General features: G+C 45.7%; 1 protein-coding gene across 3 annotated transcripts; it reads right to left on the minus strand.

Moving 5' to 3' along the window:
- Positions 1–817: 817 nt before the first annotated feature.
- On the minus strand, positions 818–27876 carry LOC106492709 (hepatocyte nuclear factor 4-beta-like). Of its 3 annotated transcripts, none has more exons than XM_067302877.1 (10): positions 27707–27876; positions 21033–21204; positions 19277–19371; positions 10586–10692; positions 9280–9435; positions 8667–8754; positions 7583–7735; positions 4778–5014; positions 4039–4152; positions 818–2774 (listed from the first exon to the last, which is right to left on the minus strand). In XM_067302877.1, exons 1-10 carry the CDS (start codon positions 27819–27821, stop codon positions 2710–2712), a joined length of 1302 nt encoding a protein of 433 aa, XP_067158978.1. In that variant the 5' UTR covers positions 27822–27876; the 3' UTR covers positions 818–2709. The 3 variants fall into 3 exon arrangements, with proteins under 3 accessions (XP_067158978.1, XP_013808042.1, XP_067158979.1); XM_013952588.2 differs by having other exon boundaries at positions 2688–2985; XM_067302878.1 differs by lacking the exons at positions 19277–19371; positions 21033–21204 and having other exon boundaries at positions 2688–2985.

Consider the following 27876-nt stretch of genomic DNA (forward strand, 5'->3'; position numbering starts at 1 on the left):
CCTACCCAAATACAGCTCTGCAAAATAGCCAGCATGCATCAAAGCAAGCACAGTCTTAGTCTCTTAGTAACGTAAGTGAAACTTTGCATCTCCTAAAGATTTCTGCTCTTTCCCTTGGTGCTGTAGCACCGGATGAAGTTAAAATAAGACCTAGATTCAAACTTAATAAAGCCAGTGTTACAATTGTGGATGGCATTTATAAATAAAATGCATCGCTTACAGAGAAATGGGCAACGCTTTATTACCTGAGATACTTCACATAGTTCTGGCAAACCAGCCAGCATCTTGCCACGCTACTGCAGAATATTTTTTAACAATGGTTTTGTACCTCTTTTCCTGACAAATTCATAATTCTAATAAAGCAGAATTCTAATAAAATAGTCACTTCTGAAGTAGATTTGCACAAAAATATTAATATTTGCTTTAATTTAAAGTGGGGTTTGAAATAGGGAAGCCAGGAAGAGATTATTTTTTTTTTATGAAAGTTATTCTGGCCCTAACTGTGGGCCTCTTGTAAGACAATGATTTACTCATGCTGTGAAACCTTCACCAGACCAACTAAACTTTGGAGACTGAATCCGATTCTCCTTTCGAATGCATTTGCAAGATAAAATATCTGCTTGTTTGTGGACAATTTTATTCTAGTAAATAATACCTTAGATTGCTAATTAATCAGTCTCAAATGAAAGCTGGGCTTTGCAGCCATATATGATTCTTTTTTCTATGATGTGCATGAAAATCTCTTAAGGTATTTGCATTTGAGAAAGCAATGGAGAAATTTGATTTTGAATTAAAGAAAAAAGGCAAGCTGTCCATTTGAGAAACGTGGACCATATGGAATTTATTTCCCCTGTAGATTTTTATTCTTATCATTAATAAGTATAAATGTACATTTAATTTCTAGAAAACTAATGTAATCTACATGATGGAGGAGCTGGAAGCAATGTTACGTAAGTACAGATGCATCTTTCATACAGAAGGAATGTTTGCATTGAACCTGTTTTCCAGAAATACCTGTTTAAATCAAAGCTATCGGCATATAATATCAGATCAAATTCATCATAGACAGTCGAAAAATAAAACACTGTGATCCTAGGTGAAATTCGACCCTTGCGTATCCAGTCTTTAATGATTTTCAAACCTCTCTGCTGCAGAATGGCAACTCTAAAATGCCTCCCTAACCCGTGAAAGATAACACGAGTGCAAAGTATTCCCCATCTGATGACGGTTCAGATGCTCTTCAGACTCTTTCAGTCAGGAAGATTGCATTTCCGTGGTGTCCTCCATCAGAGGACCTCCAAGTGCTTCACAAGCATTAGTGAAATAAGCCTAAACCATAGCTGGGGACTGTTATTTCTGCCACGAAGGGGGACGCGCCTGGGGTGATCTGCGCGATGTGACAGACTGAGACCTCCGCTGCGTGTTGTGCTGCTCAGCGCAAGGCCGTCCGTAACACCTCCAGAGCTTTCCCACAGACGTCGTTGGACCTGCTTGTCCAGACGTGAACATGAGCTTTGCAGAAGTAGAGCAATCTGCTTTCTAAAGGTGTGGAATGTCTGAGGTTATATAGCCATTTTGAGTTTATCGTGCGTAGCTGTCGCTTGGTTAATAGTCGGTCACCTACCGCTGACTAAGATTTACATTAAGGCAGAAACACCTTGTGTTATAAACTGCAGACATCTTTGAAAACACACAGCTCCCCCGCGGGCAGCTTGCCTCTTCCTTTGTGGGGCTAATTCAGAGCTGTGAAGTTTGGGTAGCAGACGTTACAGAGGTATTCGAAGCTACAGCAAAATCGCTTCTGTGCACTGGGGAAAGTCTTGTAGCGTTTTCTTTAGACCTGTTGCTTTTTCCATATATGATTGCAGCAAAAGTTTACGTAAAGCACAAAGAGCCGATTTGGTAAGTCAGCAGCTTTTTGAGCTTACTACCAGCTGTGGGTTTTATCAGACTTACCAAGAGTGGTCTGATGTCGAGGTCCTAGGTGTTGTCTCATATCGGTTGGTTAGATGTGCACACAAGAAAGTAGAGACGGCAGCTGACTTGCCTCATGGGTGAATTCTAGCTTCTACAAGCGTGTCCTGCCTCCTACGTACAGGTCACCAAGCCGAGTTTCGGATGAGAACTAAGAATGCTTTTATCCATTCCTGGCTGTTTATCAATTGCAACAGAAGGGATTTCAGTATTAAATTATGGAAGATAACAAATATTGAGACCTTGGAGCTCCTGATCATCCCCGTGTCTAAATTAAACTAGGTCTGCAAATCATAATTCAGCAGCATTACATTAGCTGGTCTATGTAGATTAAGTCAAGTCTGTGTGGAATAAGAAAGGCTTGGCCTGCTAAGGGTTATGAAGATCTTCTTCTTTAAACTACAGCAGGAGAAATGGGAGTGTAACTCAACTTTTAATGGGAATAGACCTTCTCATACTGACAATTCAAGATGTGTTGCACTCATTAACAATTAACAGGAGCTATATAAGGCATTTGTTTTTATGACAACAGCGGCTGAAGGCTTTAAAAAAGGTCGTGATCACGCGGTGCTAGGTGATAACAAACGCAATCAAAAGCCCTGCTCCGAAGAGCTTACAGTCTTGGTCCTACTGGAAAAGCGTATTAATCCCAATCACTTGTGAAAGGAGGGCGATAGCGCGGGAAGGCCGGTGGCGCGGCTCAGTCGCTCCGCGGGCTGGTGGCTGATGCTTTACTCACGGGCAGGAAAGAGTGTGACCGAGCGATCCGGTTACAAGCAGGGAATTGCTGTGCTTTGCCTCTGCAAAAAGAAAGGGCCCGTTTCATTTTCGGCAAGGTTTCCATATAGCTCCCAGCTTCTCCTTCCACCTCAGCCTATAAAATTTCCTGCTTGGGTATAACTGTCTGAGGCAAGATCTGCGCTACAGCGGCGGGGCCTGCGCTAGGACCTAGTTTATAGTCTTCACTGCCTGTGCTTGTAGAAGGAGATGGAAGGGATGTGTCAGGAGATGCTGTGGGAGAGAAAAGAAACAAAGGATTAAAATGCACGTGGATGCCGTTTGGCAGAGCAGGGTCCAAACAAAATCAGGAAACTGTCCTATGAACCAAGAGCAGGTGCTTGGGGTTGGGTGGGGGGCAGGTTCCTTCCAAAATCCGGGTCTTTGCTTCCTTCCTGGCTCGTGACAAGGCACAGGGTGGACAGTTACGCACGTGCCAGATCTTCCAGGTGTTTTGCATTTGGGAAATGCTTTTCCCCCAGCTGCTTTTCAGTCCCTTCTCTCCTAGTCAGAAGAGAGCTCAGCCTGCTGGCCACTGTGCTTCATTTACAGAACCAAAAATGTTTCCTGGTCAGCATCTCCCTAGGTTCCCTTGGTGCAAGGTGACTTGGAAAAAAAATGAAGAGCGAAAAAACACAGTGGCTGTGTCTACACGGATGAGAAAGAGCAAAAGCTGCTACGAGAGGTATGCAATCATAACTGGCAGAAGGAGACTGTGTGTATGTGGAAGACATTATGATTACACGGCAGAGGCTGTTAAATTACAGCTCTTCTGCATTTTTTTGTAATAGCACGGTCTGTTTGCTATTACAGTGGATAAGTGCCTTAACAAAAAGACTTTCCCTAGCAGCAGTGCCCAGAGTGGGTGATGATGGTCTTGTAGTCAGGTCATATTGTGTTCTGGTTGACATTAACCAAGACGCTTTACGTAGGGAAATTCTTGCCACTAATGACTGTGTGTGCTCCTCTGTGGTATTTCCTAGTACTGTCTGTGCTCAAAGAAACGTACTGTCAACATTCCCGATATTTTTTTACTCTTGCGATGTTTGGTAGCATCTCAAAAGTCCAAGCTTCAGGGTCATGCTATTATGTGAAAAATCTCAGCTTATTTTTGGAAGCGTATTTCTAGATTTCACAGTAACGGAAATCAGCAAGGGGGGAATGTGAACTCTGTTTCGAGTGTAATGCTTAAATATATAAATAAACCTAAAATTCTTTTTCTTAACTGCTTCTCCTATCCAGACCCTTCACTGTGCTGCCACTGAGGGTGTAAAAATGGAGACGTACGGTCTGGAGCGGTGTGAATCACAGAACTCATGCTGCTTGGGAGAACGTGTCCTGGCAGAGGGTCCAGGTTGAGGTTGGGAGGTCCGGACTGGTACTGGAGATCGATGCTAGTACCTGCAGTGGAAGATGGAAAAGACATCATTTTTTGCGTAGTTACCAAGAAGACAGATGAACTGTGTCAAGTCTCTTTTTTTTTTTTAAGGAATGTGGGAGGCTTGTTCGTGAGTGGGGTTAATTGCTTGGCTCGTCTTTGCTTCCTTCTTGCTCCTGCTGTCCTCTGCTCTCAGCCTTTTTTCACTGTTGAGGGATAAACCCCTCTGCATGGCTGGAGTTTCAGCTAACAACTGACGGCACTGGTGTGTGTGTGTGTGTGTGTGTGTGCGTGTGTGTCCCAGTTACTGCCCTTACCAGGGTTTCCCATATAGTTACAATTTTTGCATGTTGCTAACAAAACTGCGTGGTTGCCTTGCAAACTGCATCAGTTTGGTTTGTTGCCTTAAAGTCAAGTCTTCAGCTGGTGTGAAGAATGGCGAGGGGACGGGACTGCAGCAAGACGGACCCAGATGTGAGCCACTGTCCATCCTGAGCCTTCACTTCCCCCCTCCCAGGCCAATGTTTTGTTTTCTCTACCATATGTGCTCCCTTTTCCTCCAGAACAGGACCACAACCCCAGGCATGAAGCCCTGTAGCGGCTTTGAAACGTGACCACTTTGCTGTTCTTTCTCAGCAGGGTTTGTACCTCCCAGCAGCATTTCCTGCAGCAAGCTGTCGATCCGTGCCACACCGAAGAGCTTCACGAACTGGACCTGCTCTATCATCTGCCAGGTGATGCTCTGAAGCGGTGGCAGGAGGAGGAGGATGTCGCTGAACCGGCCTCGTGAGTCATACTGGCGATCATTGATGTAGTCCTCCAGGTTGACTTGGACCTGGAATCGCATGTTCTTCACCTTCCCAGGCTCACTCAGGCCTTTGCAGTCTGGGAGGGAAAGAAATGAAGTTAATTGCCGGCATGTGCAACCGAAAGGTGTTATCTGTCAGCCGGGCTCTGTAGAGGGAAAAGGAAGAAACATCAGGGACCCTTTGACGGTGATCTCACAGTGTCTCCAAGTTTGTCTGACAGATTAACATTGGGCTGCCACTGTTTCATATCTGATGTAGAATGGGTTATTTGATGGGAAATAGTAAGAAAACAAGAGCTTGATTCAGGCAGGTATACCTGGCCACTGCCCTTAGCAAAGAGGAAGGATTTTGAACCTGAACCATATTTATTGTCTAAGTAAAGGGACTGGATTTTTTTCCCTGAAAACTCCGAGTCCTAACTACTCCCACTAAATCCATGCAGGTTTAGTGCTTCTGAAAAGCAAACCACTGACATATTTTCTTTCATTGCATCCCTGAGGATGGAAGACCATCTTTCTGGCTAATTCACCAGCACCTGACCCACACTGCTAACTTCTCCTGGACAAGGAGCTTCCTACAGCTCCTTCACTCTTCTCCACAGGAACAACATGGGCACAACTTCATCCAGAAATCTTTACTTCGCCACAGTGTTGCAAATACAATGGCTGCAGCATTCGATTGTTGTCTTGATTTCCTGTGTTTGACCTGTGGTCGATCCATTTTTCATGGATCACTGGTCCAGTTTTGCTTGATCAAGTAAATGTGCCTTCAAGCAACAACTCTTAAACCCGTTTCCTTCCAGGACCTCACTGATGTCTGACTGAGCCCCCAGACCTCACCCATTCCTGCTCAGCCACTGTCTCTCCCTCCCACCTGGCACACTGCACAACTTCTTCCCCTGCTTCTCTTCCCTTTGACTTCTCCAACTTCTCTATCTCCTTTCTCAGCAGAAGGATAAGGCGTAGTGCCAGGATTTACAGCTCTCCTCTCCTGCCTTTCCTGCTATCTAAAATTGAGATTTCTGGCTCATTGAACAGTCTCCTTCATAGTCTACAAAGAATTCACGAGCAGCACATTTTAGGGATCACCATGCCAAGAGATTAGATAAAGTGGTTAACAAGTTTCTGCATGCCAGCGTGTGACTCCATGGGTATGCCCACTTTTTAGTGTGGAAAATTTTCACCTTTATAGAGGTTTGCACTTTTTTCCTTTCAGATGAAATCACAATGCCTCACGTTTGCGATGTCCTAAAACTTCACCCAGACACTGATCAGCTGAGAAGATAATTTGTCAAGCTGAATAACTTGATAACATGCCTGATCCTTATACTGGTTTACAGTAAGCTCTGTGGGTAGCCAAAGTTCATAATGTTTGTAAAACTCCTGTATCTTGATTTCAAATCAGAGAACATAGCAAAAGATAATTAATGGAAGATACTGTAATTTCTCCGTGATAATACATGGCAAAGACAAAAGGGCATTATTCTGGGCTTGGAATTGTTCCCCCTGCTCTTGTCCAAGCTGCAGGGAAATACACACTAAAGGGACTCGAATGCTGTACCAAGAGGGGATCATGTCTGCGCTATAGGCGTGCAGAAGCAGAAGGACAGGAAAGAAACTTGCGCTGGCTGAAATAAGTTTCACAACAAGCTTTTGTTTGCTTCTATCTGTTTCCCCAGTCTCCTTGCCACCTTCTGCTTTTCAGTCTCAGTTGGTATTGGATGCCAGCAAGATCCATTAACAAGCAGCCTTGGTATTTCTGGGTACTCAATACCCTGCACAATCAGCTCTCTGTGGTTTTTAATGCTCCTTTCTGAACCCTGATGCTGCTGCTCAGTGGACTCACTTCTCTTATGCATAATTCAGTATAGGCATGTATGTCCTTAATAGCCATCTCCTTCATTTCATACTGATGGGCTTTCCTGAAGCCAAGTTACAGAAGCAGCAAAACTCCTCTAGGTTCTGCAAAGTTTGCACACCGGTCTGGCTGGAGTTAGCACTTGCTAAATAATAAAGAAGCGTTCAGGAATAGGTCACTTCCAACATGTCCTTGCTGCACTGCTAAATCTTGCTCACTACAGCAGGAGACAGGGTGAAATGCAGAACTGCTGCTGAGGGGTTGTCCTGCTTATCAGAGAGATCTCAGCCACCCTGGGATTCACAGCCTGCCTACATCTCTGTCTCCTTCCCCCAGTACCTCTGTCACCTCTGATATCACCTTCTTTGCAAGGGTGCTTTTCAGGCATGGAACAAAATAGCTGAGGACCAACAGCAGCAGCATTTTCCAGAAATGCCATGACGGATGTTGCCCTTCCCAGACCTCAGCCATGAAGGGAGATGCAGTAACTCGCTGCACTGCGCGTGCTGCATGCGCCAAGCTACCATCCGTGCTGTGAATCTCTGTAGAGCTCGTGCTTCAAGCAAGAGCCAAAAGCACAGTTCCGGGGACTTCCTTTGCTCTGCTGAACAGACCACCGACCTTGGTGTGAATCTGAAGTATGGCATTGCTTCTAGAAATGCATCCGCTGGAGGGAGAGGGAGAGGTGTATTTCTCTGCCTGTTGCCCTATTTCCATTATCCTTTTGTAACACGTTAACTCCTTTGCAAACCCTGTTCTCACCTTCATAAGTAGGAAGGAAGCTTACCTGGATCAAAGAAGATGATGGCTTTAAGACAAGCGTACTCATTGTCATCTATCTGGATGTCTCTCAAGGGCTTCACCAATTCATCCAAGATTCGGGTGGCCACACGAGCAATCTCCAGTTCTGGGCAGTGCATTGGGATGATGAAGTCATTCCCTGGGAGATGAGAGAAGTTCAGCATCAGATGTTTGCTCTTGCTCTGCAGACATGGTAAATTAGCCAGCCAGAAGCTACCAGAGGCGTGTATTTGATAGTCACCATGCCCGTGTGCTATAGATTTCCAGCATGCAATTTCATACTCAAATTCAGGATTGACGAGCAAATATCTACTTAGAGTCTTAGGTCCTTAATTGTCTAGTCTACACATGCTGGTGCAACCACACCATACGCATGTATGGTCCATATTCTGTACTGATTTACTCCCTGCTATATCTAGCATCTGCAAGTGTTGCTTACTGTTGTTTAGTTTTCAGTGTGTGGGGTTTTTTGTTTTTTTTTTAGATAAAGTTCTCCCTCCCTCTTTTGCTTGAATGTGTAGCTGTCAAGGTCAGTATTTCTTCTCATTTTTCCAAGAATAATCTTGTCTGTGTTTTCGATGGCAGAGGACTACATGAAAAGAAAATATCTATTTGCACTCTAATTTTTAATAGACCAGTCTGCTAAGATTTTAAGCACCAATATCCAAATTCTCCATTGCCTGTGTCCTGGCAATTTCAGCTACAAAAACAAGGCTACACAGTTTGAGATCCCATTCAAATACTGTTTTTTTTTTCATTCGCAATTTCAAATCAGTAAGGGAGCAGTTTTAAAAGTCACAATGAATTTGCCTGTTCCTTTTTACTCTTCTCCAGAGACCTTCCCAAGCACTTAGTTTCAAGCCAGATGTGCAGACTGTGTCTATTTTGTCCGTGACAACAACATGGCCTTCTCTGAGGGTAAGTCTGGCAACGATTTAAACACATTCAGCAGAGGACCAGTGAGCTGTTCCTTGGCAGGGTGAATACAGAGGGGATTTAAGGTAGACAGCATATTTGGCAATGACTTGTGTGTGCAAATTAAACAGCAGGAGTGAATTTCACTACTTTACCTAATAACAGAAAATCAGTATATGGTATTGACCGCTTGGCTACCCCAAGGAGCAGGTGTTCCCCTGCGTGGGCTCTGAGTAAGGCAACCTGGAGATGGCACAGAAGAAAGAGAAGATATTACATTTTAAAACCAGCGAACAGAACAGTGAGCTATTGCTGTTCAGATTAAGCCAAAGTCAGCTTGTGTTTAGATATGTCAGATCTGCAGATTACGAGCTAGAAATTATTAGTATATCTTGACTTCGCTTTTCAGAAGTGCTGTGTTCATGACAAATGAAACAAGAAGCTGTTTTCAGCTGAAAGAGCAAGGAGGACTGGGCTGCTTTAGTTCTCAGGACATAAATGGCTTTTATCTTCAACTCTCAGGCATCAATAGGGGAAAAAAACAGTCCTTTTTTGACTGGGTCCTTGTGCATATTGGAGTGATCAACCTCATTTTTTTGGACTTCAACTGGTGGGACTCCCTGTTCTTTATTACTCTTCCTCCCCTGCTGGGAGCTGTTGCTCTGCGTAAGGTGATCTACACATTAGTGTGAAACTGCCCTGCTAAAGGCACAGCTGGGAATTTGTATCGGAGGTGGTGGGTTTGAGGGAGAGGCATTGGCGTATTACCTGGTCGTCAAGCGGAAGCTCGCAGAAGGCTGGGATGTATTTTGCCCACTCCACCAAGACCAGAAGCTGCTGTTTCATAGACTCGCACACATCGTTGATCGTCGCAACCTTCTTCATTGCGATATCCGCGCTGTGCGCTGGACTCAGCGATGAATACTGAAAGAAAAACGAGCAGGTTGCCTTCGGGCCAGATCGGTGGGGTTGTGTCATCCAGAACATCTCATCAAACACGCTTAAACACGTTCTCCCTCAGTAGCAACAGTTTGTTAATGACAGGAGGATCCTGCAAAGGTGTGAATCTCATCCGGTCTCTGACACAACGTTTGGGGTGGCAGTTGCACAGCTACGTGCTCAGCGGTGCGCGCTGTCCCATGGACAGCCGGCTGCGAAGCCTCCACGAGGTGGTGCTCCGTCCCAACAGACTCCCCTCCGTCCTCTCCTCCTTCCCCAGCTCGCAGGGCTGGGCAAGGAGGCAGTTTTACTCCTATTCCCTTTCCTAGCAGTAGACAGCAGCACTGGGTCTTAGCTTCTCGGCAATAACTTAAACCAGCAAAATGCGTGGCCTGCGTTCATCCTTTCCCCCCCCAGTAGCCGTCTGGGATACAAACCACACATTTCGATCTCTAAAGAGCTGTGTGTGGGCGAGGAGGTTAAAATGTAGTAAATTTCTGAAAAAGAAGTGGAAGGATTGGTGTATGTGATATGCAAATCTGGGCCATATGTCTCAGTGGAAAGAGTATATTTGCATAGGAGTTTAAACGACTTGCAGGATAATATTCATGAACGTGAAATAAGAAAGGAATCAGCAATTAGTTTAAGCAATTTTATTAGCTTTCCCCCCTCCACACTAAAATTGTTAACCTGGCAATGAAGTTACAAAGATATAACTGACCATGAGGGCAATGTTATGTTCAGGGCAGATTGTGCTGTATAGCAATGAGGAAAAAACTTGTGCATGAAATGCAGAGACTTTTCAGGGGTGAAGCAACAATTTAGGCTTGGTGCAGAAGGGACCTGGGGTCTTTAACATCCCTGAGTTCTTAGAACTTCAGTTTTGCGTCCCACATGCCAAAGGCTGCGTCTGCTCCTTGCAGGACAAGTTGTCTTGATAACGAGCCAAGGATTTTTACTGTCTGCTTTTGGATATCTTTAATGTATTTTCTTCCCAGTGCCAGGTTTTGTGCCAGAGCCAAGCCATCCAAGGGCAGAAGAAGTTCAGCCCTGATTGGTTTAGTGAGTTCATAACCCCACGTGGAATAGCTGAAGGCCATATACTCTTTTAGAAGATTGTTTATGCATTTCATACCTGCTGTGCCATGGCTTCAGCCTGAGTGAGTACGTTGATTGACAGCGAGCCGTTGTCCTCGTAGCTGCTTCTGCGAATGCTGATCCTGTCACGTTCATTCTGCACAGCTGAGAGGAGAGAGGGCACCGGTTGCGTTAGCTGCAAATTTCCCGCATAACTAATAGCTGATGTTAGTTACTATTTGCTATCAGGGAGAACCTGGCAATTAGCTAGGCGTTTTCTAAGTCGATAAGGATGTGTTTTCAGCACTTCACCTCTGAACTGGTTAACCGAAAATTGGCAATCACTGCAAAACTCAAGCGATGTATCACCTGTAATTCCACCTTCTCCGCAGAGGTCCCCAAACAACAGTGGATGGGGCTTTAGCACCTGCAAGACCTTCCACCCTTGCTTGACACTGGAATGAGAGTAAATGGGTCCCCAGGACAGGAAAATGGGAATGAGAAGGCCAAGCACAGGAGCAAAGGAGGGAGATAATGCAGTTTGCCTCGGGGAAGGTGCCCTCTGTGGGAGGTTAGCTGATTCCAGGGAGGTTTGCTGCAGCAGCTCGGAGGGACTTTGGTCATGTGAGTGTTGACCTCTTTTACTTAGGCCTGGAAGGGCACAGCACTGTTGGAGTGGCGTCCTCTCCTCCCTTTTTGTCCTCTCCACATTGAGATGACCCCTCGCCTGGCCTCTAGCTATGGCAGAATATCTGCTCTGTAGGACTCATCTCATGTTACGGCAGCATTGGAAAAGCCATTCTCCAACTCCACCTCAAAGCAGCCTCAAAGCGTCGCTGAGGCATCCTAGATAGCGTTCTCCAGGGGGACATCACTACCACTGAGAAGGAGCAGGCAGAGTCATTTCATTAAAGAAACTCAGAAGAAAGGAGGCTTAAATTCACTTCAAACCTTTCCTTCAGCCTTGCTCATCATGCTGCTGATTTCTTAGATCACTCCTAATCAATGAGCCTGTAACTCAGAAGCTGATGCCCATACGTAATTAAGGAAATAAACTTAGCAGGGATTTCTTTCAGGATCTGTTGGAAGCCTATGGAAATCATTACTGCAAATCTGTTTCAAAGTGTCCTGTTTAGGAACAGTGATATAATGTGCCTCTGAACACACTATAAATTCACTTAAGCAAGGAAAATCATTCACAGAACACAAGGTGTCAAGCCTTCGGAGACCTGCTGAGACACCAGCAAAAGCTTCCCAATTGAGAAAACAGGGTATTATCTGCTCACAACCGTACCGAGCTTTCACCTGACACAGAGGTGACTGGGATGAAATCTCCATGTGATGGCATGAATTAGGAAGATATCAGTCGGCCTGAGGTCTGCCACGGATCCACAAATGTACTAGTGACCACTGCACAGGGAAGATCAGCCGTAGGGTTTTTGCAAACAGAAAGATATGGTCATGTCATGGCGAATCAGAAAAAAAGCTGATTTTTTGAGGTCCATTCCGCCCCTTTCACCATCCTTTTCCCCGAAGCACAGACCATACCTAGCCTCATGCTCAGTGGCCCCTGCATGCTGAACATAACATTATTGCACTTTAGCAGATTATTTTTGCAAAACAGACTCAGAATGGAATAGGCTCTACTGCTGCAATCAAGCAAAACAGCAGCAAACTAAAAAGCAGGATTTAGTCTTAGAACAACCTTGTTTTCAGTGCTAGTCTCCCTCCTGAACCCTATTGTCTTGCCGAGACCTCAGGCCAGCGGAGAACAACCCCAGATGAAGCTGAAGGAAGAAACTTGAACGCAGACTCAACATTTTCCTGACGGTTCATACCTCTTTGGCTACATACAGTTCAGAAATTCAATTGCCAGCTCCTTAATGCAGAGGGAGCAGAAAGATTTAGCATGTGGTGATAACACAGTACATCCCCGCTTCTCTGTACAATAATTCCAGACTCCTTTTGGTTTTATTTACAGGGATGACTCAGACTTAGCTGTCAGTGCTACTTGCTCTGTGCTTTAACTCCTTGGATGCCACAGAGCGCGGTTTTGTCGCAAAAGCGGACAGTTTGTCACCAGATCTGCAGGTCAGCAGAACCAGGTCTGGTCTCGCTCTGGTGCTGCGCTGTCCCCTGACCGCCCTCCCCAGGCGGCAACCAGGACTCCAGCAAGCATTATTTTTGCAGATTCAGCAACACCTGAACTATTTAGCCATCCCTGTTTAGAGACTTCTCCTAACACCACCATGCCTTGCTTTGGAGCAGACATCTCTCTTTGGACAGGGCACATTTCTCTGACCGGATTCACGGTCATACTGACAAAGCTGGTGTCTCCCCGGTGCCTTCTCCCTGGTGAGCCTGGAGGAAAGATGCTGGTGCTGATACCGCAGGTGACCACAGCTTTGGGGGTTGCGGGGCCGCCCTCGTCACGCGAGCGGCAGCTCCGAGCGATTCCCCCTTGCCGCGCGAGGGTGGGCTGCTCCTGAAGGACAAGCGTCGTTTCTCACAGAGGGTGGGAAGCCCGATTTTTTTTTGGGAGCTCAGATCAAACCGCTTATCTGTTTTCCTAACCTGCCTCTGATGGGAGGCCAACAAAGTGAAAGGGCAGAAAACAGGCAGCTAGTGACGAAATCAATATCCTGTTATCGACAGAAGCATAGCATTTATTTTCAAGGATTTGGGGTGTAGCCCTGCTGTTAAATCCCGGCCGGCTCAGTCCCGAGCAGGGCGTGCTGTCGTGGCTGGCGGGTGCTCAGGCTGGGGGACAGGGTGGTCCCATCAAAGCCATTTTTGATTCTACACCTCCAAGCGACTGAATGACTCCTAGCGGTAGTGTGACGACTGCAAGGGCCTGGCTCTGTTTTAAAAGATGCAACTCTCCCATATGCAGCATAAGAGCCTTTTCAGGCTACAGATATTACACAGACATAAATCAGAGAAAAACAGACTCTCCAAAGCATGGCTTTCCCCTGTTTTTGCCTTCAATAACATCGTTCGAGGACCAGGACTCTCTTACACCAGATACTGAGCAAACCCAGGACCCCTAAGAAATTTTTCCCCCAACAAAATCGCAGCGTAAATCATTTATACTGCGCTGGTCACGTGAAATGTAGTTGAGGGAATGCAGCTTAGGGCCTGGTTCCTCCGCAAAACTGCTCGAACGAAAGCAAGCCTGCAACGCTGCCGCCTTGCTTTTCCACCCGCAGAAGCCAGCAGCCCGTATCTCACGTCAGCGCTGCTATTAGGCGTTGGGTTAAAGAGGAGCAAGCGCAGGCCCTGCGAGGCTCTGCTAAGCCTAGCTCAGCAGCACACGTTACCCTGTGCATGGAGGAAGAGGCCGTTTGGCCAAGGATGCCCACCCGTCCAAAGGTGAAGCTGGTTATAGGAGATAAAACATCCCGTGCGATTAATCTTCAGAATATATTAACCCTTCATAGACTTAGGTGCTTCGGACACATCAGAAAAACCAGCAGCAGCATCCAACGCTGAGCAGGAACAAACCTGCCTGAATTCGCGTTATCGCGGCCTTTCTTGGAAAGTCCCAAGCCAAACTTTTGTGCCTGGTTTCATAACGGACGTTCCCCCCAGTAGCTCTGTCTCACTTACAAGAAACGTTAAAAATTTTGGCTCGCTAACCAAGCTATGCATCTTATTTTACACAGGACCTACAAAACCTGGCAGACCTATTCCTCGCCCCCGACGCCCAGATGCCTTTAAGAGGCCTCGTTCCCTTTTCCTTTCGAGTTCCTTTTACAGCACATATTTCAGCGCTTCCCTCATGCGCTGATAAGGTCAACCTTCAAGTGTAAGTGGATGGTACAAGCCAACTTTCTCAAGGTGATTTTGGTGTTATCGCTAAAAGTACCCAAGATGCTATGGAATAAGATACAAAAGGGAGTTAATGTTTCACCTGCCACAAAATTAATCTATTGCTATGTGGTAATTATATTGGGCTCGTAAAAAAATAAGGGATAGGCCGTTTGCGGCGAGGCATCGGGACTGCCGCAGGGTGCAGCGGCTCGAACGTGAGCACGGCCGGCGCTTTGCAGTCGCGGGAATCAGGCAAACTTGCGGGAAGGACTCAGCCCCCAGCGCTGTCTCCCACGGTCCACTATTGCCAGCCTGTGCCGTGGGCCGTTTCCCCGAGGTTGCCTTCGGACCGTTGCTTGAGGCGTTTTCCGATCGGTGCCGGTTGCGAGGGCTGGCCCGGAGAGCCTCGAGCCGCGCAGGGCGTTATCCGGCTTGGAAACAGCCGCTGCGGAAGGAGAAGTCAGCGGAGCAGCTCGCGGCGAAGCTGCCGGCCGAAGGAAGCGAGGGCACCGCCGGGGCTTTTCCCGGAGGAACGGCGGAGAGACGGCACGACCGTGCCCCGGGGTCCGACCACGTCCCCGGGGAGCAGCAGGGAATTCATTCCCGACTGTGGGAAGCAAACGCAAAAACAGACATATCCTCTGTCTGACGCAGGGGAGCCGGCGGTCGAGTTTTCGTGTTTGGAGCAAGCCTGGGCCCTGCTGCCGTGGGGCACGTGTCCAACGCGCCGGGCGGCTGGCAGGCTGCAAAGCACACGTGGGGGCTCTTGAGCAAACAGCCGTGTGTTTGTGGAATTGCAACAAGCCCATGTTTCCCAAACATTTTGTCCTTGCCACCTTGCCACATAGGCACAGCGCATGTGACAAGGAACCTCCGGGGAAGCCAATAAATAAGGGCGCAGGCATTGATTTGAAGCGGACCGCAGCAAACCAGTAACTTTCCACGGTGACTACACAGGTGAAAACCCTCCTTGGCCCACGAGTTAATGACTCCGTACTAATAAACATCCTCATTTAACGCTGATGGGTTTGGAATCATATTAATAAACGAGCTGTCGGTCACCCGTTCTGCTGCATGGGCTGAGTAGATGAGTCCGACTAATTTATATGCACAAGATAATTTTTTTCCCCAAGCTGTCTCTGATATTGTAGGTGTGATACATTGTCTTTGGAAATAAACCCCAGTGGTATATATACACTTAAGCCTTTCATGTGCTGTCATCTGATTTATGATTTTTATCAAAGCAGCAAAGATCCTTTAACTTTTCCATCTGTCTTTGCAATGACCTGGGATCCCAGACTTTCAAAAGCTGGCAGAAGAGATGTGAAAACCGTAGGTGGGACGCAAGATAGAGGTCCTGTGAAACACTGACAAAACAGTCCTATAAACCTGTCCAATTTAACCAAAATAAATAAAGCCAGCCTCAAATCCTACTGTGATGTGACAGTAGGTGGTACAATAATTCTTTTTACTTCTGCATAAAGCTAAAGGTGTTCATAAACATTCATAAATTACTTTAAAGGGGATGAGAGGTTAAATATTAACCCTTCTTTCTTCACTAGCAAACTGACAGTGTAACGCTGGGCATTTCAAAAGACTCCAAGGTTATTAGATGCTTGACTCAACGGGATCTGATGACCTGGCTCATCTGAAAAAAAACATGCCCTGCTAATTTATTCAAGGTCAAACATGATCTCAGTAAGATGCTAAAAGTAGTATCCTACTGTTTTCTTTGGGTGTTTAAATATCTGGTGTACACCTTCTCCATTAATACCATAGTGACCAAAATCTTTAAGGCTGATCATAGCAGCACCTCAGGAGACAAGAAGGCAGCCAAGCAAGCCTTTGCCTCCCCTCATCCCAACTGTAATGGCTTTTTACTTGTCGTTCCTGAAGTGAATTATTAATCAACTGTAGTTGGGATAGAAGCGTTTCTGAGGTGAGCTTATTTCCAAGAAACCTGAAGAGTGGATTTTCCACAAGCCTCAAGTTTTGGCCCTTCCTTGCTCTTACTGGCGCCGACGGGACCTGGACCCCTTCGCAACGCGGCTGACCGCTTCAGATGTTCCTGTGCCAAATATCCTCTCTGGAGGCGCCCAGCTCTCATACGGGACACTCCTTGGTCCTTTTGGAAAGCAGGATTAAAGTCCTGACTGCACCAACAAAGAAACCTAAGGGAAGCTGATGATACCTCTCGTGACAGCCTCTGCCCAGGCCCCCAGGACCTTGGCTTGGCTGCCCTGCACCCACCGGATTGACTGTGCTGGGACCCATGGTCCTGCCGCTGCACTGCTTCCCCTAGGGACAGCCGGCCTAAAGCTAGCTCAAGTCTTTGCATTATACAGCTTTTACTTTAGGGCAGAAGTTTCCATTCTACAAAGCTAGCTAATATATCGCCTCTCGCAATCACTTATACATTAGAGTTGTTTCCAACAGGGAAAAAAAAAAAAAAAGAGAGAGAGAGAAAGAGAGAAAGAAAGACCCAAATGCGTCACATCACATCTTACAACACAGGAAGATTGGGGGGGAAAAAAAATCCCTCTGGTTCAAAAATTCCAGCTTGTCAGCTAGTTTTGCCCAGAGGAGAACATTTGGGGACCAGCGGGTTTTCCAATATTGCATGCAAAGCCCCTCGGGCAGATGGTGGTGGTGGCTGGAGCAGCTTCTGCCATGGGGGTGACAGGACCCCAGCCAATCCCACCCCAGGGGTATCAGCAGACACCAGCCGCAATAACAGTCGTTTCCAGTTTCTTCCCCTCTCCTGTGAGGAAACGTTACTACCACACCCTGGAAAGTCTGATTGCTTTTATACGGGCTGGCTGAAAAACGGTGTGCCGAAGGCAGAGCATGTCCAACCACTGTGTGCCGGTGCCATCACCGCTGGACACAACTGAGCGTGTGCATCGTGGCTCTGGTCCCCAACATAAATCGGTGCATGCTGCCAGAAAATAATGCACAAACCTTTGTATGGTCCTAATAATGCTCTAGCCCAAGACACCGTTTCTCTTCTACCCTAATGCTTCGCAATACTGTTTAATATTAATCTAGAACCACCCTAAAGCAAATAACTGTGTTCTTTTTGTGCACACAGTTGTGCAAGAAAATTTCTTTCACGGTTCTGCACACAGGCTGTGCACACAGTTCTGTTCAGCTCAGTTCTGTAAAGCAGTTGCTCAAGGTGCTTTAAAATCTGTCTTACCAAACACGCGAGCAGTTTGCTAGCACACAACCTGACTGTGCACTCATAAAAAAGTTTCAAAGAATGTGACTATGTGGAACTTGAAATGAGTCATCTGCTATAGAGCTGCAATCGATAATGAATGAATGAGCCAAGTTTTTATAACTTTTGCCATAAAACCAATAAAAAAAACATGCTTCAACTCAAAGAATGGAGCTGATAACCAGATTTCACCATTTCCAAGCTGTGGAGCTTGCTGCATCAACGACTGACTTCATCCCCACGTTGAATTGGCTAGATCCTGACAATCAGCTTTGGTTTGGTCTTTCTTTATTATTTTAAGGGCTACTTTTTTTTCTTTTTTTTCTTTCTTTTTTCCAGCTTCTGTATTTACTTGTTTCTTCTAAACTAAGCCAGCAGGCATTTTTTGCTGCCTGCATGACCTATGACAAATTGCAAGATATCTGTGTTCTCCAGGAAAAGATAAGGTCAGAAGTTTGGAAAGAAATTCTTTTCCTCATCAGTGTAATCTTATGAATTACCAGAAATTGTTGACAAATTTCTCCGTGGCTCCAATGGAACCATGATTTCACCCCTTATGGTAATGGGTGTTTAATCCTGCGGCACGGATATTCACTGGAGCCCAGGCGTCCCATCATGGTCCACCTGTCCCTTAACACTCAAATAGTGTGAAACACAACAAAAAGCACCAGTTAATGCTTGATTGACCCACCAGTATTGGCACTTATAGTCGCTCTATAATCATGCTGCCACCGTGACGATAGTAATGCTCAAGGGCTTGGCTCTGACCCAGGTCCAGACTCAGCAGGACACAGCTAGGATGGACACAGAGTGCCTTCGGGAGCCCTGCCTGCGTGCCCTGTGCCACGGAGGAACAGGTCTTGATCCGCAGGGCATCGTGTTTTGCCTGCACCTCACTCCCGAGTTTGCAGCAAGTCACAGGAGCATCAGCCAAGGCAATCACCAAACACCACGCTGCAGTAGTCAACTGTTAGTGTTTATGAGATTTATGAGGGCAGGTCCTAGCTGAGATCATTACAGCTGAGATTAGGAATCGCCCTATCAGATACATAGCAAGGAAATTTCTATTGTGAAGCACTTACAGGCTAAATAGACAAAACTACACCTGAGATTGGAAGCGAGTTGTCAAGGCCAGGCAGTGACTCCATTACCCTGTCCAGGAGCCACACGTGCCCTGTGCTGCACGGCCTCTCGGCTTCTCTCCCACTTCATGGGGCGCAAAAGGCTCCCTGTGTGACACCTTCCAGCAAACCAATGACAGAGAAACAAAGGATCTAAATGTCTATTTAATAAAAGATACTAGAAGAACGTGTGTACCAGGAGTAGCTTTGGCCTGGTGAAGATCATCTATAGCTTCATCTCATTGAGAAATGCCTTCCATGGGCAATTCAGAGCTACAGTCTGGCTTTGGATGCTCTGAAGTGATCCCTGAAGAAGCCCATCCCTTTCCCAGTATAAGAATATCCTAAAGAGACCAGCCTCCCCAAGACAATTTAGTCTGAACGAATACTGGCTCAGGGCTCCAGCTGAAATTCCCATCTGCTGAGATGGGAAACAGGGTTTTCTTGCGAGAACAAGAAATCTCTCACTGCGACCCATGGGCATGGTGTCCCAGTGTCAGGGCTGTCGTTGCTCTTCACTGTCCTCCACCGCAGTGAAAGTCAGTCAGAGGCAGCAGGCAGTTTGAAACAGCAAGGTGGGTCCGGTTGCACCTACCTTCTTTCTTCATGCCGGCCCTGAAGCATTTCTTCAGCCTGCAGTATCGGCACTGGTTCCTCTTGTCTTTGTCTATCACACACTGTCGGCTGAACCTGGGAGGACATGGAAGAAACATGGATCAACCAGCCTTGCTTGCACGCCGGCAGCCCTGGGCAGCCCCAAATGCAGCCCCAGTCTTCATCGCCCTATGCACTGTCTGAACCCAGGGAAGAGCCAGAGGGGTTGTCAGAAAGGCATGGCATCAAATGCTGGCTTGGCCGGATTCCTCACCTCCACCACCGCTGGGCTTATGCTAGCTGGAAGCACGACTGAGACCACCCGCCCTAATTCCTCTCCATTTCCATGGTGGATTTGGGAACCTATACGTGCCCCGAGGACTGGCCTACGTAGGCTTGGCAGCCTTCGCTGCAGCGGTAAAGCAAGGGAACAGGGATCTGCCATGGAGAGAAGAGACAACGCAGTTTGCTCGGGGACCATCATCAGGTTGTAAAAGCTGAGGCAGTTTCACAGGCTGGTCTGAAGCCAAAGGTACAAAGGCTCGAAGACTTTCCAAGGAATTCACATCTGCGATAAACAACAGGGCTCTGGGTTGTGCTAAAAACAGCACTGCTCACCAAATAAGGATTCGCAGACAGGGGAGTATTTGCCGTTTGCTTGGCTTTGATTCTGCAGCCCTTCCCTGAACTGCCAAATATCGCACAGTGATTCACGGATTCCTGGGGAGGGGCAACGACTGCGCTCCCGGGAGGAATTTCAAAAAAATCAGTAGTAGCTATTTCCTCCTCCTGCTGGGATCATATGGTGCCTGGGATGGTCGTCGTGAGGGCGGGCAGCACTATCAAACAGGGTGTCTGCCATGGCTGGTGTGTTCTGGAGTGATAAGCACCCCAAGAGCATTTTGAGCAAACAGGGTGACTCGTGGTGCAAAAATTTGGAATGCCCTTAAAGGAGGAAACACTTTGGAACAGAAAGGGAACTTCCAGGTTTTAATTAGAGATGAAGGGCTTCCACTTTGTTTTTTTTTTTCCTCCTGCTTTAAAATAAACACCATTTTTCTAAGGTCAGCCAAGATATCTGCTGTATAATTTATAGCCTCCTCCTGGCAAAAAATTCACTCAAATGTATACCTGTGTATATGTGGACATGAATCATTGCTGGTTCATGGTAGGTTCTCAGGGCGATTGTAAAGTAGCCAGTGATATGCCAGTGTATGTATTTTAATATGTTTGACGGTAAAAATGGAGAAGCTGTGGGGGAGATAGAGGCTTCAGAGGTGACAGGTTCTTGGAGGCTTGTTGCTTTCGTGTCAGATATTACCAGGAAAAGCAGGAAAGGTCTCATTTGAAAAGAAATCTCTGGATCTTTGGTCTTTCACCACCTTGGCATTCTCCTGCTAGATTGTGGTGAGGTCACAGTGTCACTCCACACCCAGAAGTTGTACCTACGTTTTATGCGCATGTCAGTCCTCGAGTCTATAAGTTTCCTTTGGTTTATATCATGGGGAAAATAGCGACAAGGAACTCATGAACTGGATTGCTCAGTGTCACAAAAGGTGTCAGGGTCTGAGATGAGCTAGGAGCCCCTTACTCCTTAGCTCCCTCTTTTCCGATCAGAACCCAAATTGCAGTATTACGTTAGCACTCACATCATGTTAATTCATCATCTGGGGGCCCCGCTGTAAGTTCTGATCTCCACCCCAAGTTATGCACAACGCCGATAAACTGTATGAATTTATAATAGCAGGGGTCAGTACCTGCAGGAATAGACGTGGTTCTTGCGGACGCTCCTCCTGAAGAAGCCCTTGCACCCGTCACAGCTGGATGCTCCGTAGTGTTTGCCGGTTGCCCGATCCCCGCAAATGGAGCAGAGGGAGCCGATGCCGTTGGTGAGCAGGTTGGTGTTTGTCGACTCGGCTGCAATGGCCTCTGCAGGCAGAGCACAGAGCCCCTTAGACCTCCCCGCGAGAGAAGCCAGAATCACCTGACGGCGTCCACAGGCCATGCACTGAGCCTGCCCTGCGCACCCGTGCACACATGCACTCGTGGAATCCGTCGGTAGCCAAGCCTCCGGATTGCCAGCCATGCCCTTCACAACCACAGCTAACGGTAACTCGCTCACCTTTGGTATTTTCCATTGCCTCAGTGAACCGAAACATTTCAACCCACGTAACCTCAGTGCGTTCGTGAGAATTGAACAATTACTACTACTTTTCATGCTATGTGCAGAGAAACCTTGTCCAGATGTGAGATATATGCTTTTAAGAGGCAGAGAGCAACCTCCCCAGTCACATATCCGAAGAACGTGGTTCAAAGCTGGTGCCCACAGAAGACAGTAGAAAGGCCGTCATTAGCCTCAATAATTAGAAGGCAGCGGGAGATAGCAGAGACAGGAAGGATGAACGACTTCGTGCACGTGACGAAGGTGTCTGTGATAACAGACTGCTGCTCTGAGCTCCTCGGCAGCTAGAAGAGAGGGCAGCAGCTCTCACAAAGGTCATCTTAGTTCTCCTAAGTCTGGGTCATTCTCTGAATTGCCCTCTGAAGAGGCCCATTGCTTTCTACCAGTTTCAGAGGGGTGCAGGGAGACCCACCTTCTAAATTAGGCACCTAAAATTAGGTCATATGAATGCCCTCTGTCACAGCCTCTGTTTGCACTCGCTCATTTGGGGCAGGAATAGCTCTGCCCCTGCCGGGCCGGGGCCGTGTGTATACACTGCTGAAAATCCGCCTTTAAAGTTCTCCCTTAACCACCAGACGTGCTGCCTTCTTAATCCTCCTAATTTGAGGCACAGCTCGGAAAAAAAAACGAGACACTTGAAAAGACCCAGATGACACTGTTTACGTCTTGCTTGGAGGTGGAATGTGTGCGTAGTCTGTCCTGACCTGGGCACTCGCTGCAGGACAGTTTATGAAATTCTTGTTCCTCTGGGAGCGTGCTTTTCGCTCCAGAGGAGCCAATCTCGTGCTGCAATGACCCGGACAAAGTTTTTGGGACAAGCAGCATCCCACCCCGCCGGCGAGCCAGACAGGACTGAGCAAAACTCCGCTGCTGTTGTATCGAGCAATGAGCAAACCGTAGAGAAAGTTGCTCAAAGGGGAGGAATCGGCATGAAAGGAAGGGCACTAATCCAGACAGTCTAGAGAAAGTTTTCTAAAGCATAATGCATAAAAATAGCTTCGGATCATCCCCACACAACATGTATATATGCAGAGCAAGGCAGAGAGAATGCTATTTTTGTATATGAATACACATAAAAAATTTATAGTGAAAATATTTGCTATTCAATAAAAATTGCAATCAAGAGCCAAAAAAAAATAAAGCTGAAACAGCTTTAGCTTTTCAAAAACTAGACACTTTTTTAGCTAGGGAATGAAGTCTTTAACATTAAATGAACTCTTAAAAACTTACATGTTCATGCTTTCAGCAAAAAAAAGGCTTTAAAATGAAAATTTTTTCCATAATTGGTTTTGGATGAAAAGGTATTTAAATTTTCTTTAAAATTTTTAATCATTCTAGTGACTTGTCAGGTTTTATTTTTAATATTAGCCACTTATTTTCTTACACTGCCTCCTGAACAAGGTCAGGACTGACTGTGACTCATGTTGTACAAACATGAAAGTCAGTTTTCCTTCCCTCGCCCCCCAAAATGTTTTAATCTAAATGTCATCTTCTGCTACAGGGATGAATAAATAAGTAGATTGCAGTGAGATGGAGGTAACATGAGAAGAAAAATGACAGCATTTGAATCTTTCTTAGGTCATAATGACAGAAATTTACCTCTTCCCCAAATCCACATGAGATGCTCCCAGATCTGACCTTTGTCAGCAGGAAACTTAGTCTATGTCTGAGGTGCTTAATGGTGATTTACATTGATTTTCTTAGTCTTATAGTGCTTGATAATTAAGTACAAAATGAGCTGTACTAGAATACTCTTTCCAGCATAACTGTACTTACTGCTAAATATTTATATATCAATTACTCCATCCATTTGTTGTTGTTTTTTGAACAAGCATGTGATCATAAACAAATGCTCAGAGTGTGCTGGATTCCATTAAAAAAGTTGCACAACAGAAATAAAGATAAGAAAGCCAATTTTTCTCCCCACTCCACCCATGCCTTCTCTACTGACTTCAGAGGAATCGAGCCAAAATCATACAATTTGGGTCTCCAATGGACTCTTCAGTCCTCAACTGAGTCCAGATTGCAAAACGTACCCTGACACTGGAAAGCATTTACTCATCAGAGAAGCCTTTTTCCTCCTTATGTCAGTAGGACATGTGAGGAACTGCTTACTAACGAGAGGAAGAAATTCACAATCTGGCTCTAAATCCAGTTTTACTTGGGGAAGGACCATCAGCTCTGAACATGTGAGGGCCCATGGAAGTTACTGCGCTAAATTTTGCCCTCACTTGTACCTGTGAAAACACAAAAAAGCCCATAGGCTACAATTCAGCTGGACACCTATACATTAGACTGTGTATACGTTAGGCAGACTGTGAGCATATATAGCTAAAAGTCTAGCTCCTGGTAGGTAGTCATGTGTCTTTTTCAACAAGGATGGAGCTGACTGGAAAGTATAAAAAAAAATAAAGAAAAGGAAAGTCCTCAGCCAGTAAGCACGTTAATTGTGATGGTTAATTTTAATTAATAATGTTAATTATAAAACCAGGTTACCGACTAATGATGAGTTCCAAATGAGAATTAGCACAGAGGAGAGCAAATGTACAACAAATACCATGCGCGCGGGAAGAATGTTTTTGGCGTGGCTTTCCACCCTACCCAGGATTTGGGGAATGTCTGGGTTTTTCCTGGACTGCTGTCTGCTACGAAAGGCAGAGGAAAGCCAGACTCCCTCCCAGCGCGCTTCCCTGCCTGTGAAATCAGCTGAGAACTGGAGACCATCTACTTCAGCCCTGACAGACACAAGTCACCAACCTCCCCAGAGCTGAGCCGGGCTCACAGCAACTGAAGCAAACTCCCAACTGTCTCCACCACCCTGGTTAGAGATGCTCAGAGACATATATCAGCTCTAGATACTCATTGCCACGGTATAACCGAGCAACTCCTAATCCAGGCCAAACGCAGTAGCTCTGAAACTTCTCTTGGAGGGATGCAGCTGCTCATGTAAAAGCCCAGATCATAACTCATCTTGATCTTGCACAGGTCCTAGACTGAGCTGAAGGCCTATCGTTGTGGCCAGAGTCCTCACTGGGACTGTCAGTGGGATACGCAGGGGCAGAAAAATCTGTGTTTCAATCCAAGAGCACAGCCTGCCTAGCAATGACGAGCTTATCTCAGCAGCTTCGGCGGCTTCTGGGGGGCATCAAGCTCGCAGCCAGAATGCACAGCAATTTTTGTTACACACTGCCCACGCGATGTAAATCATTACCAAATCAGGGCTGAAATGAAGATGTTAAGTTTTACAGTTATAAGAAATGACAGTGAGGATGGTTTCGTGCTGCTGGCAAATGGTATCTGGCTTCCACTCAGAGCTGGAGCTTGGCATGGTCCCTGCAAACCTCTCTGCTGCTTTTCTTTTCCGTTATTTTACTGGCTGCTGAACTCTTCAAGGCAGTCCCTATCTCTTCTAAATGCGCTTTGCTGTAGGACAATGATCTTGCAGTATTTTCCAAAATGGCTTTAGCTTTTACACGCCCAGAAACCAAAGCTGGTCCTGGCTCTGGCGCACTCACTTTGCAGCTAGCAGAGACACATCCCACGCGCTGAATCACACGTGCCGGGCTAGAATGCAAAGGGCATGTAAATGCAGTTTTAGGGCACACATACGCACTCAAACTAGCTGCCCAAAACCGCCGCTGCAAAACCTGGGCATGCAAATGCAGGGCCAGAGCGGAGCTAGCACCGAGAGCTGGGGCACACGTGGGTCAGGCCAAGCAGAAAGGCCAAAGCTCATCGCAGGCACGCGTGCTTGTGGCACGGCTGGACACTGCACCTTCTGCCTGGAAAAATATCCCTGATAGCTTTTTCACGGGCTGCGGCTGGGCTGGGAATGGGGTTCTCCAAGGTCGGGCCGGCACCCCAGGGATCGGCACGGTGCCGGCAGGCTGGGACAGCGAAACGAGCACCACCACGGGAGAAGGTGTCCACTGACACCCGGCCGGAGAATCAGTGCAATATATTAAGCAAAAATGACAGCTCTGACGAGAGTGTGAGGAAACAGGCATTAACAGCACATAAAAACAAAGTGAGAATACGCCTTGTAATGGCAGCCAAGATAAAGGAAACAAGTTTGCACCAAATGGGAATATTTCTGCAGCTACAACACATATTTTATAAAGGAAAGGCAGGATTAGCCTTGATTTTCATTCATTTCCTTTTGCCATTCTTTCTGTTTGAAACAGACAATTTCTTTATATTCCTCCTCCGCTCCCATAAGGGGTTCTATTCTTTATTTTTGAATTAATCTCAAAATATTTGGCAAATTATGGGCTACTTAAAGGTGGAGAATCCAAAATATATATCAAAGTGTAACTCAAAACTATAGCAGCTTTCTGAAACAGAAAGCTTAACACCAGAAGTGCTCCACACCATTAATCAAACCAAAATTTTGATGAAAAAATATCCCAAAGAAGGAAATTTAGTTTTTTAAAAAATTGCCTTATTTGAAAATATTCCATTTTTCACTAAAAAAAATTACTCAGGATGTAAGAAACAGTCCTAATTGCATTAAAATACATATTGCACCCCATCCTGTTTGTGTTCACATATAGAGCAAAACTGCTATTAGATTCAATAAGGCAGATACAGAATAATCTTACACACTGAGAAAGACATGGTTTAAAACAATACATGATTTTTTACAAACATTACCTAAAGTGAGCTTATTTCTTGATTTTAACAAATTTTAAAAACATTTCTGGAACTACAGAGTATCTGTGTGAACTGCCCTTTTGGGGTGTATGTGGGAACTGAACTTAGCTGATTAGTAGAATATTTCCATGCATGGACATTTCAGCTCTTTTTTGAAGTTATTTTTACAAACTGTAGAAGAGGACACTTACCCAAGACAAACAAGCTAATTTCAAAACAGCTAGTTCCTGAGAGAACCAGTTACTCATTAACAGCTAGGCAAATAACCCAATACTGCTCTAGGTAAACTTCAGAAAAACTGAACCTGTCAGTTCCACTGAATGAAACAACGTAAAGAGCCCCAAACAGATTTTGGTAGTTTAATTTGCAAAAATACAGTGAATTTTGAGAAAATTTGTACCACAGTAAAAAGCAAAGTATCTTGTTGTTCAGAAACAAAGCGGAACATCTGTGTTGAATAACATTTCTGGAGTAGGACAGCATATGGAAACCTTTCGGCAAAAATAATAAGAAATAAGATCCAGTCTATCTGGCACTGGCAAAAATAATTGAAAATCGTTTACTTAGGGACAAACAGAGCTTTTCCTGAAGTCAGCTTTAAATTCAAATTTATCTCGGTCTTTTAACTTTACTTACCTACTGACATCCTCCATGTTCCAGATTAATAAGTCTAATCATTTTACATTGTGGGCAAAAGACATTCTGAAACCCTGATTTCTTTTGATGAGACAATTAATGAGCAAATGCAAGATAGTGAAAAGCCCTTCTTAATTTCACTAAGATTCTTAACAAATTAAATGAAATGTTGCCAAAACGCTCCAAAGGCATTGCTAACATTGGAATCTTATTCAGCTACATGATTAGTTGTATGTTGTATGACTACTATTTCCTTTATTTTTCAGGCAGTGAATAGTTAATGTCATAGAATAGTACTTGCTTTAAGTCAGACTACTTTTCACTATTCAAATCCCAAATACCATGCAGTACGCTATATTTCTGTGAACAAAGCGGAAGTGCTTGTATATAAAAACTTACGTCTCACAGCCAATTTCTGTGTGCGTTGTAAAGGCTTTTGGACAATCTTGGTAGCAAAGATATAAGACAAGTATTCGTTCGGATATTGCTTCTCAACCTACGTACCTACTAACAAGTAAAATCAGACACATGGTCTGTCGTAACAATACAGATGGCGTCTTTTCCAAGGATTAAATTTGAACCTCAGTCATAGAGGAGAATGGAACATAATTTTTAACGACGAAGTATTAACAACAGCATCTCTCATAAGTCATACTGGGGGACAAACTTATGGTGTTCCATCAGGAGCTCCACCAACATTTGCTATACCTTGTGGGCTCTTCAGGACGTGACACTTTTAGCACACTAAGGAAAAGAATAACTCAAAATACGACCCTTAAGGGAAGGGGTCCCATTTCAGCCCAAATATATCTGCAGACGCAACAGCAGTTGACAGGTCAGCTGCTTAAATATTACCCCTTCCACCCTTTGCCCCGCACCTCCTATCTGTCTTTTCTAGGCGTTCAGCTTTTTGACAAGAGTAGTAGAGGTTATTCAAGAGGAAGTGAACAGAAATCTCACCGGTGTTATTCGGAAGCACCCGCAGGTTTTCAAATTCCAGCATGGTATAAGAAGAATCCAAGGAGTCGACATAATCGGGCATATCCATGTCCATGATGGACTGACAAAGCTTCATTATTACTTGTCAACAGCAAGGGAAGAGGGGGAAACGGCCCTGCTGTCAATCACGG

This window comes from Apteryx mantelli, chromosome 10 (assembly GCF_036417845.1).
Source record: "Apteryx mantelli isolate bAptMan1 chromosome 10, bAptMan1.hap1, whole genome shotgun sequence".
In the NCBI taxonomy this organism is placed as follows: Eukaryota; Metazoa; Chordata; class Aves; order Apterygiformes; family Apterygidae; genus Apteryx; species Apteryx mantelli.